Genomic DNA, 11,600 nt, shown 5'->3' on the forward strand with positions numbered 1-11,600 from the left:
TTGGGGGGGGTGGGGGTCAGAAATCACGGGGTGGGTGTCGAGCTGCGCTAAGGTAGAGGGGGAGCGTGCCATCATAACCCGAAGAACTGGAGGTCTCCGCCTCCCATCCCTACTGCCCTCCTCAACCTTGCCTGCACCTGGGACAAAAGCTGAGCTCGCAGTGCGGCGAGCGATGGGTTAAACTGTGCGTGGCCTACAGACGCCAGGAGGAGAGGCGGAGACCAAGTGGTCCTAGTCGCCCGCCGAACCCAGCCGAGCCCGGCCGAGCCCAGCCGAGCCCAGCCGAAGCGAGCATCTCCCGCCGCCGCCGCCCCGCGCCCCCGGCGCCCGCCCCCCTCCGGCTCCAGCGCCTCGCTGCCAGGCAAACCTCCCGACCATGCCCGGTGCCCCACCCGCCTCTGCGACCCCCCAGCCCCGCGCAGCTCCGAGCGCCTGCAGTCGTCGCGCCGTTACGCCAGGCATGCAGGTGAGCGAGGGGGAACCTAACGCCCCCACCCAGAGGGAGCGGGCCCTGCCCTCCCCAGTGCCAGCTCCGCGCCCTTCGCCTCCCGCCCCTCCTGGTCTGGTCCCTTGTCGGGCTCCAGCCACCAAGAGCTCCTTTCCACCGTGCCCTCCGTCCCTCCGCTGTCCCGACTTCATCCGAACCTCCTGGTGCAGCAGTCAGCGTCTCCGCGGCTGCCTCCATCCCGCCTTTAGCTCATCCTGCAGCTCCGAGCATCCTCCTGCCTCAGGTCCCCTTTCCGCTCTGGGTGCTCCCTCCAAATCCCATGGCTGATCTTTTCCTGGTTCGCGCCGCTTTCCAGCCCTGCGGAGGGAGTGCAGGCCTGTGGGACTGGCGGGCTTGGGGACTCTGCTAGGGATGGGGCCCGGTTCCCCCACCCCACCCCCAGCTGGTCTTCTGCGCACAACAGGTCGGTGAGGAGCGCGAAGCGGGTGGGGTGGCACCAGCTCGGGGACTGCGGACTTCCTGGAGGGGGTGACCAAGGGGTACGGGGTGTGTGTCAAGGGGCTGGAGTTGACGTTGGCGGCGGGGGATGTAGCAGACGAGGGGCAGGTGGGTCCTGTTGTCAGCAGGTCACTGGCGTCTCTGGGCCCTCATCCGCTTCACGGGTCCATCTACCATTTCTTTCCTCCCTTCTCTAAGCTTCTCTCACCAAGCCCCCAGGCCTATCTCTTTCCTTTCCCTTCGCTTTCACCTGGCCTCCAGCCCCATCTCCATATCCCTTTAAATTGCAAGAAACAATTCCTAACTCCTCCATCTTTGCTGTTCCTCCCACCCTTCCCGTCCCTTCCTTTACTGATTTTGCCTTCAACACCATGTTCTTTTCTATCTCAATGACTTTCTCCTCGTCTCCGATCTCCATCGCTTCTTTTCCCTTCTCTCTTTGCTTCTGTCCTTACCAGACCCCTCAATCCCCCACCCCCCCCCCCGCTCCGCGAACCGCTCACTTTCTCCTCCCGTCCTCTTCTCCCTTCAGCGTCCTCCGACTCTTCTGCTGCCCCTCTTCCCTCGCCATCTCTTCCCAGCGGCTGTTCACCTTTCTTTCTACTCTTGACCAACCTTTTCCTTCTCAGCCCTTCGCACCCCTCACACCTACTGTCCATCACCCCATTCCCTCCCCCGGCCGATTCTCTGGTCGTGTTCGACATGCACATAAAGACTAGGAATCCAGCAGACACAGGGAGTCACATTCTCCTCTCCGGAGCCCCTAGGCCCCCTGGGATTCACCACCTTCAGTTTGGAGACTGTGCACTTCCTTTCGGAACCAACCATCCAGACTCTCCTAGGACTTTGCCCAGAAGAGCCACAGTTGAGGGGGTGGCTTCCTTGGAGCTCCACCTTCTTTCAGAAGGTGCATTGGATGGTTAGACATGAAGAGCAAAAATCATGTTCTGGAGTTTCTCTCCAACCTACCATTTTCTCCTATTTTCTCTGAAAAGGCTAGCTTGTGGGTTTCATCGCAAGAGAAGTGCCTGGCCCTACAAGAGGTGAGGGGGCTTCTAGCACCCCTTCACCCCCCAACATTCACTAAGATTGACTTCTCCTTCCCTCCCCCACTCTCAAACTCCCTCCCTAGCGGTAGGTGCTCAGGGAATCACAAGGTTCTTGGCTCTAAATTAAGATCCAAGAAGCCTGAAGCTGTGGGCAGAGGAAGTGAGACGGAAGGAAGCCAAAGGGGCGAGAGTAGACAGACATTGGGGCCAGGAGGTAACAGGAACCCATCTGGGATGCTGTAGGTGGGGCTGGGGGCTACTTTAGGGAGTTTTCCCCTAAAAGGATGCTACAAAGCAGTGGATGCTGGGACGCAGCAGCGTAGCTGGTAACTGTGCCGTGGGGGGGGGGGGGGGCATGAAGGGGGCAGAATTCGTAGATGGGTGGGCTGGGGAGCACAGAGGGCAGGTTCAGCTGTGACACCCTCATTTTTCCTTCAGTAAAGGCCGAAAATCTGGGTCACAGCTGAGGAAGACCTCAGATACGGAGTGCAGAATGTGGTAAGTTTGGCCCAGCAGAGGGAGCTTGGAGACCACTTTCCCTGAGGAATTGGACCCTTTCTCTGCCTAGGCCAACTCAGGGCCTCTGGAGGACTGGCCCCCTAGGAAGAGAAAAAATGAAGTCAGGGTCTTCCTAACACATGTCTGCTCTGGCAGAGAAACCTGGAGGGTGGTACCCAAGATTTCTGGTGTGAGCCTACCCTTCTTATACACGCGCTCCCAGTGGCCTGGATCTCATCTGCTTTTTCTCCCTTCTTATAGGCCTGCTCTACTGCTGTCCCAAATCTTCCCTCTCTGGCCACTGCTGTTGCTACCCCTCCCACCGCCTGTTCAGGGCTCCTCCGCTCGGTCCCCACCAGCCCCAGCCCGTCCCCCCTGCGTCCGGGGTGGCCCCTCGGCCCCTCGCCATGTGTGTGTTTGGGAGCGGGCTCCTCCACCAAGCCGGTCCCCAAGGGTCCCGAGATCACGTCGCCAAGCTCTGCCAGGCACTGCACCTCCTGCCACCCCATCAGGCTTTGAGGAGGGGCCTCCCTCATCTCAGTACCCCTGGGCTATTGTGTGGGGTCCCACAGTATCTAGGGAGGATGGAGGGGACCCCAACTCGGTCAATCCTGGATTTCTGCCCCTGGACTATGGTTTCGCAGCCCCGCATGGGCTGGCTACCCCGCACCCCAACTCAGACTCCATGCGGGATGATGGAGATGGGCTCATCCTTGGGGAAACACCTGCTACCTTGAGGCCCTTCCTGTTTGGAGGGCGTGGGGAAGGTGAGTGAGCAAGGCTGGTAGGGATGTGAGGGATGGGGGGCGGGGTGTGTGGTTGAAGACTCTGAACTGCCAAAATTGAGTCCTTATCTGTGTCTTCAGTAAATGCACTAGGTTCTAGGCTGGCAAGGATGAAGAGGTGGGGATGCTGCCTGCACTGTGAAGGAGTTCAGGTCCACTGTTGAAGACAGATGTATAAACATGTGGGGATGAGTCAACATAATAAACTCCTAAAAGAAGCACTTACAGCACGTTGTTAGGAAAACAGAGATGTGAGAGACTGTTTCACCCTGGGGATCAGAACAGATCAAACAATTTACATGTGAGATAGACCTTAAAAACAGAGTGGGGTATTCCAGGTCGAGGGATGCCGTGGAAGAAGGTCGCTACCAGGCAGTGTGTTAGCACATATTGTGCTGGATGGTGGCTTAGGGTTGGGCCAGGGAAGATCATCTGATACCTCTACCCCCATTTCTATACAGGAGGATAGTTCTCTCTGACCTTGGAGCCTCATCCTCAATCACATGTATGTGTAAGATTTGGTACATGTAATGTTTGGGAAAGTAGAGGAGCTGACAGTTCAGGAGATTTAAAAAAAGAAGAGGGAGAGTCCAGAGAAGTAGACAGGCAGTGTGCATCCACATGGCAGTACTCAGCCACACCCTCCTCTGACCCTGCCTCAGGCCTCCCAATGCTGTCTTCCGTCTTTATCAGGTGTGGACCCTCAGCTTTACGTGACAATTACCATATCCATCATCATCGTCCTTGTGGCTACAGGCATCATCTTCAAGTTTTGGTAAGCTGGTGGAGAGAGAGGTCTGAAGGTTTGTGAAGGCTAGACAGAGGGCAAGATCAAGGACAGCAGTTTCACCAGAGGAGGAAATCACGGATGAAGGGAAGAGCTTGAAAAAAACTAATTGGAGTGGAGGAGAATTGAGAGAAACCAGTGCAGATTCCTCCAGAAAAACACAGAGTAGTGGGAGGGAGGGGATTATTTATCTATAGCGGGGACTTTGGTGGGCAGCTCTCCAAGACGGAGGCCACTGAACCAGGCTGCAGAACTCTTTCTGAGGGCTTCTGTCCAGGAGGAAGGAAATCAGGAACTTTCTTTGTACACATTTAATAGTGGGTCACATAGTCCTTCACACTTTACTGAGAGAATCATTAGACTCAGGTGCCCAAGTCATTAGCTGACTTTGAACTTGAACTAAATCTGCCAGGTACCTGCAGAGGAGAGGAATTGCTCCTCTGGGCATCTATGTGGCGGTTTTCAGGGCCTTTGTATTGGTGGGGAGGAGGCACTGAGCCTGTGCTCGGTTAGAGGGAAGCAGGAGTGGCTTGATGCGTGCATGGTCTCAGAGGACAGTTTCGGCACTGTGGAGAAGCTGGAGGTGCCAGGGAGGGAGGGAGAAGGCGGTTGACCAGTGGTGCTGGCCTAAGATAGAGGGTACTCAAGTGTGTGAAAAGACCTCTTTCCTTCTGATGCTCAAGCTGGGACCGCAGCCAGAAGCGTCGGAGGCCCTCAGGGCAGCAAGGTGCCCTGAGGCAGGAGGAGAGCCAGCAACCGCTGACAGATCTGTCCCCTGCTGGAGTCACAGTGCTGGGGGCCTTCGGGGATTCACCTACCCCCACCCCTGACCATGAGGAGCCCCGAGGGGGACCCCGGCCTGGGATGCCCCAGCCCAAGGGGGCTCCAGCCTTCCAGTTGAACCGGTGAGGGCAGGGGCCAATGGGATGGGAGGGTGAGGAGGGAAGGCAATTTAGGTCTCCAGACCTTCGGTGGGTCTTTCCGGGGCGGGTGGTCTTCCCCACTGCAGTCCATGACTCTCCTTCCTGACCTGGTTCCCAGGCCTCTCAAGGGGGCTGTCAGATCCTCTCCCGGGAGAAGGGGGCTCTCTGCCCCTCCCCCACCACATCCTACTCTCCCGCCACCCTTGAATTCACGCTCTGCCCTCTTAACCCTGAGTAGCCTTTGTCTTGGACTTCTCCTTCAGCTTCAGCTTCCTCCTTCGTTCCTGACTATGCGCTTTCCCTCTTCCTCTCAGGATTCCCCTGGTGAATCTGTGATGCCCCCCCATGTTGGGGTGCTGCCAAGCAGGAGGCCAAGTGGCCAGCATAGCCACCATCACTGGGGGGGGCAACCGTGGGGAACTGGGACCATGGTGGGGGGCTCCCAGCTCCTGCCCTTGCACACCACCTGGAACACTCACTGACCCCATGGGCAAGCCCAACTGTTTGCCCTCCAGTGTTTGGGGGCTCCCCCATTCCCACCCTTGCACATTCACATGAAAGCCTTGCATACTCACCTCCACCCTCACAGGCCATAGCACACAGTCCCACCCGCTCTCCATGCTGCTCTTCTGCTTGTCCCTATACACGCCTGCTCAGCTGGCTCCTAGCTCTGCCCCTCTTGTTACACATGTTCTACCCTTTGCATTTTCCGCGCCCATCTCAGAATGCCGGGGAGGTGCATTTCTGGCCCAACACACGGCATAGCGCTCACTCTGCCTCATCAACACCCGCTGGTCTAGTTTCTGTGGCCCTTGCATGCTGCCCTAGAGGTGGGTGGGAGGCGAGCTAGGGGCTCCTCGTGCCGTCTGTCATAGCCCCATCTCATTCCATGCCTTACGTTCCGCTGTCTTTCCACCCCAAGGGCACCGGCACCACTGAGGGCTCCCCTACAGGAACGGGGATAGCGAGGCCCAATTGCTAAAGTCTGTCATCTGAAATATGGGTTTGGGGGAGTCACCTGCTGCACATGAGAAGGGACTCCCATGTCCTCCCTTCCTTCCCAAGTCCCTTGTCTTGTCTGTGTGTCTCTATGGACTTCAGAACCCCTGAACAGGCCCTTTCCCCCCACTCTCCCTAAGGCCTCCCTAACTGTACCTAGGCTGCCAGGGACTGAAGCCAGCTGGTTCAAGGCCATTGAGAGCTCTGCCTCCACACCCACCCTTCTCTTCCCGGGTCCCCTCATGTCCCCCTCCCCTCTCCTGCCTCTCCCTTTTCCTCTCCTCAGGTTCTTCCCTCTGGTTGTCTCTTCCACCTCCCTCCTTCGTCTGACCTGGCTCCTATGCTGTGATATATATTTTTGTATTATCTCTTTCTTCTCGTGGTGATAATCTTGTGGGATGTAAGTTTCAAAATTTTCAAATAAAGCCTTTGCAAGATAATGAAGTCCCCCCTGTTTTGCCTTATAACACACACACACACACACACACACAGAGAGAGAGAGAGAGAGAGAGGAGAGAGAGAGAGAGAGAGAGAGAGAGAGAGACAGACTGGCAGGCAGGCAGGATGGTAAACAAAGGGAGATGGGGAACTTCTCCAGACTAGACCATCACCTGGCCTGTTGACCTGAGGCTGGAAGCTGATGGACGACTTAACTTGGGACGGACTGGAGGGAGGAGCTAATGTCAGGACTGTGGCTTGCTCGCTCCTTCTCTGTGAGGATCAAGAGAGACCAAGAGAAAAGGGAGACATTTCTCGGGCCAGGCAATGGGCAAGCCAGAAAAGTGACAAACTGAATGTTGACAGGGTCACTCTGTAGTCCAGGCTGGCTGATACTAGATCCTCCCACCTTGGCCTCCTGAGTGCTGGGATTATAGGCATGAGTCACCACACTGGGCAAGACAGCTAAGACAGCGGATAAGGGTCAAAGGAGAGAAAGATGGAGGGGAAAAAAGGTTGAGCCACGGGAGAGACGGCTCTATTTGGTTTATTTTCATCCTTGCTCCTTAACATTTCCCTACCCACAACTGCCCGCCAAAAGCTATGCTGCACCAGAAGCCCTGTAGTTAGCTCATTAGCTTTCCATTCGGAGAAGGCATTTGCTGGGGTGTGGGGGCGGAATCAAGGGGTGTGTCTGGGGAGGGAACACAGCTGCCCAGCTGGGATCAGTCACCTCTGAGGTCCCAATTCTAGGTTTGGCTCTTCAAAAGCCCTAGTAAAACCCACACAGCAGCTTCTCAGCTGTTGCTAGGTTCTGTTGCTGTGGTAACCACCTAGGTCTTGCTCACCCCCCCCCCCCAATCTGTGCCTCACCTGCTCCCTGGAAATGGGTAGCCCCAGGAAGTAGGAGACAATATAGTATCCAAGAGCACAGTGTGGGCTGCCTGGACGGTACCTGTTTCCATGTGTTTTATATAAATAGAAATGTCTGTGTGTGTGTGTTGGCAGGGGTGTTTTAGATGCTGGGGAGCTGCACTGTATATTGAGGGGTGTGGCTGAGCCCCTAAGGCACATGCTGATGAGTATGGGGAGGAAGGAATGTATTTCTCAAGACAACAGTAGTGTTTAGGGCAGACTGCTCCAGAGGAAAGCAGCAAGGAGGCTGAGTAAGGAGGAACCAGCTAGCGGAGGTGTAAGGCAACCACACCTCCCGAGGAGGGCTGTCAACAGTGCACCCAGTGAGCCCAGAGGTACAGGAGAGAAGGGAGAGAGGGGGGACGGGGGACACCGAAGGTGCAGGGTGAGGTGCTGACAGGCTGTGCCAGGGAAGGGCTCCGGGGAAGGTGAGGGAAGCCTCCTTAACCTTTCCAGCTCTCCCCCACAGGGCTGCAGCCCTTGCCAGAGGAGAGGGGAAGGAAGGAGCATTTGGTGCAGAAGGAGGGCAAGGAACTTCTCCTGTTGAAGGGCTTCCTGCTCTCACCTTCAACAACTCTTTAGAGGGACAGTGTGACCCTGTGGCTCATCCATATGCAAAAGGCACACACGAAGTCCCCTAATGAAGAAGGAATTAATTGCTGTCTGATTAGACTGCGGTTCTCCTAAATTTAAATAAATTAAACAGGCCATTAAAGATACTGGAATCTCGCCTGCTCCCTTTCCCTAAATGCTCTCTCCCCAATGGAAAGGCACACAGCTAAAAGATGGGGAGAAAGGAGACAATCTGGATGTCTGGATTGCTTAGAGAAGTTGTACTAACCGGGGTCAGTGCTAACCATGACAATGCATGAGGCTCTGGGGAACAGAGCTTAATTTTCCTCTTTCGGAAAACTCGAACAGTGACTCGGATCCTCAAGTCCGCAGAAGGCTTTGGGGTAATAAAGAGTTATAGAGGGGGAAGAAAACAAGCGCCAAGCTGCTCTTCTGGAAGTTTCTTGAAGGCAACATGCCACAGGCCTGATTGGAAGCATCATCTTCTATCACCAAACTCTCTCTGTTGAGGGAGTCCATGAAATGACTCAGCCAAGGTTTTCCTGGGCACCCTTGTGGCACATACCAAAGCAGGGGGTGGGGAAGCCCCCAGGAGGAGGGATCTCCTAGCAGAGCTCAGGGTGTGGAAATGATTCAAGATGGAAATTGTGCCAGCTGGAGAACCCCAGGCTAAAATTAACAGCCCTCCCCCCACCCTGTCCCACATTTACTGATCTAAAGCTTTGTTCTGGGGACTTAAGTCACTCCTTACAGCAAAGGCAGGAGGGCTGCCAGAGGCACGGAGGCTCAGGAAGTAGTTATGGATGTGTGCAGGAGGCAGAGCTGGAGAACCAGGACTGTGGGAGTTACTCTTTGACCTCCACATTCCTTTCCTCTCCTCCCTTCTTCCTTTTTCTGTTTCACCTCCTTCTCTTTTGGAGGCAAAGCCTTCTCCATGCAACCCAGGCTGGCCTGCCTGTAACTCTAATCCTGCCACAGCTACTTAAATGCTGGGATTATAGGTACATGATGATTGGACCACCTAAGCCCTTGTCCTGCTAATTCACCACTGAAATCAACACAGATTGAGTGCTAAAAAGGAAGAAACGCTTTGCATGGTAGCCTATCCCTATAATTCCAGTGCTTGGGTCATCAGGAGATCAAGGCCGTCTTAGCTATGAGTTATGTTTGAGATCAGTCTGAGCTCTGTGAGACCATCTCAAAACAACAAACAACAAAACAGTGCTGGGGAGATGTGAGCAAGAGGATCCGGGTCTGATGGCTCAGATCTGTAATTCCAGCACTGGGGAGGCAGGAAGACTCTTAGGGCCTGATGACCAGTCGATGTAGTCTAAAGGTGAGCTTTAGGTTCAGTTAAAAGACCCCACCTCAAAAGGAAAAAAAAAAAAGAAAAGAAAAGCACAGGGACTAACAAAAACATCTGATAATGACCACTGTCTTCCACTTACACACATATACACAAAAACTCAACCCAAACAAATAAAAAGTGTGGTGGCTCATGCCTGTACTCCAGCACTGAGGAGGGAGACTGAGGCAGCAGGGTTGTTCAAAGTTATAAGTTCAAAGTTATCCTAGTAAGTTCCTGGCCAGCCTGGGCCACAAGAGATTCTGTCTGTCTCAAAAAGTAGACAAGACTGCCTGGTCAACCTGAGCCCAGGCTAAGCCAAAGTTACGTAGTGAGACCCTACCGCAAATTAACTAACAAATATATAAAGGTATCATTTGCTATTCCTGCTGAGACTTTGGGAGAAGAGACACTTAGGCCGTCTTTAATTATCTATAGAATAAGATCATAGTTATTTGTTAGAGTAATTTTGCTTTCTCACAGAGGAAACTCAATTCTGCTTTAGCCAAAACAGACCTAAATTTAGATTCTAGCAATAAATAAATAAATAAATAAATAAATAAATGCATTGTCTTAAATATTAAAGATTCTTCCCAGGGTTTGGGGCTGAGATGGATTTCTGGTAATCACATCTTTTAGTCACACCAGCCAATTGAAGCAGAGCCAGCTGGTGGAGGAGACCACCAGGAACCTGTGGAACAAAGGGAACCACTTCATTTATAGACTTTAGAGAGTAGGGGTCAGAGCCTGCAGATCAGTGAAGGAAGCAGATGGGATATAAGCAGGCATCTAGGAAGTTCATCCCATTGTCCCATCCTGCCTTGGGGCTGTTAACTTGCCAGTAATTTAGCAGCTCCGGGAAGGTCCAAGACAGGATAGAAGGAAGCTGATCCCCTCTACAGGGCAGCACCTGTGACTTAACACATATTATTTCAGTATCTACTGTGAACAGTTTCTTCCCCGCCTAGAGATTCAGATATACAGATTAAATAAAACTAACAGTAAAAGCTATAGACTAAGAAAGGCTTGAAATCGCATCACTTATTAGGTGGAGAAAAGTGGATCAAAGATTCAAGCTCAGCTTTAACTACACCTATGTAAGATCCTGTTTCAAAGACAAAGACATAACCCGCAGTGGTAACCCACGCCTTTAATCCCAGCACTTGGAAGGCAGAGGCAGGTGGACCTGTGAGTTCGAGACCAGCCTGGTCTACGGACAGAATTTCAGGACAGCCAGAGCTACCCAGAGAAACCTTGTTGTGTGTGTGTATTGGGGGTGGGGGTGGAGAGACAAAGACACACAGTAAACGTTGTAAAATTTTAAAAGAAACTTTGGGTTGGAGCAATCAGGGAAGATCTCTTGCGATGGTTCATAATGAATTGCTCATTCATGCAACAAACTGAACAGCTTAAGTTCTGAGATCTGTGGATACCACAGGGAACAATTCAAAGTCCTTGCCCTTATGGAGCTGGGAGGTGAGCTGTAAACAACATCAGGTACGCTGAGTGTTGTGTTTAAAAGTAAAACCTGGTAAGGTAGAGATGTGGGTGGAGGCAACAAGAAAACACCAAAGCAAAGGTAAGAGTATCGGTGTGGTCAGAGGAAGACGGCTTGAATTTTGATAGCACTTACGCAGGCACCTCAAGCAACCATGGACACATTCTTACCTTTCCTCGATTCAAAGCAATGAAACTTTCCCCACCCTAGCTCACCAGAGGCATTCGTGAAGACCCAAGGAGAAAGGTTAATTCCCTACAACTGCCTATTACACTCAGAAACGAACTCGGAAGTGACCCGTCTTAAGAATCCGTACCGTCTCTATGGGGCTGAAGGGATAGCTCAGCCGCAAGGAGTGCTTGTTGCTCTTCCGGGAGACCGGAGGTTCGGTTCGGCACCCAGGCAGAGAAGCGCGAAGCTATCTCTAACTCCAGTGGGCTGCGGAGGGCACCCGCACACACTTACACAGATACACACATATCATTACAAATAAAATAAACCTAGAAAAGGAGAGCAGAACCTAAACTGCCTTGAATGCCTTGATGCATAATTCATGAACCTGTCCAGCTTCCACGCTCCCACTTCCCCAGAGGTCTCTTCCGGAAGACCGGGAACGCTCAGCTTCAGCCCGTAACAGAACCCGCCTTCACTTCCGCTGGGGCGTCCCATCAACCGATCCCTCTACAGGTCCCAGGGTAGGAGCCACTTCCGCCCTTACTTGTCGTAACTTCTGCCCTTTAGTATCCCTGAGCCCTAGCAGCGCCGGATGTGTCCTCGCCGGTCCCGGAAGTGACTCGGTCTTTGAACTCTTCCCCCCCCTCCTTTCCTGCTGCCGCCCTCCCTT

At 53.5% G+C, this 11,600-nt stretch overlaps 1 protein-coding gene across 7 annotated transcripts; it reads left to right on the forward strand.

Moving 5' to 3' along the window:
* The first annotated feature begins 223 nt into the window (after window positions 1-223).
* Window positions 224-6,427, forward strand: LOC118579869 (PILR alpha associated neural protein). 7 transcript variants are annotated; one of them, XM_036181624.1, is made up of 7 exons: window positions 224-466; window positions 1,942-1,989; window positions 2,434-2,493; window positions 2,755-3,260; window positions 3,972-4,053; window positions 4,749-4,970; window positions 5,252-5,316. In XM_036181624.1, exons 3-7 carry the CDS (start codon window positions 2,489-2,491, stop codon window positions 5,274-5,276), a joined length of 840 nt encoding a protein of 279 aa, XP_036037517.1. In that variant the 5' UTR covers window positions 224-466; window positions 1,942-1,989; window positions 2,434-2,488; the 3' UTR covers window positions 5,277-5,316. The 7 variants fall into 7 exon arrangements, with proteins under 7 accessions (XP_036037517.1, XP_036037516.1, XP_036037522.1 ...); XM_036181629.1 differs by having other exon boundaries at window positions 236-466; window positions 5,303-6,427; XM_036181625.1 differs by lacking the exon at window positions 224-466 and adding an exon at window positions 500-911.
* Window positions 6,428-11,600: the final 5,173 nt, after the last annotated feature.

This window comes from Onychomys torridus, chromosome 3, assembly GCF_903995425.1.
Source record: "Onychomys torridus chromosome 3, mOncTor1.1, whole genome shotgun sequence".
NCBI classification, from domain to species: domain Eukaryota; kingdom Metazoa; phylum Chordata; class Mammalia; order Rodentia; family Cricetidae; genus Onychomys; species Onychomys torridus.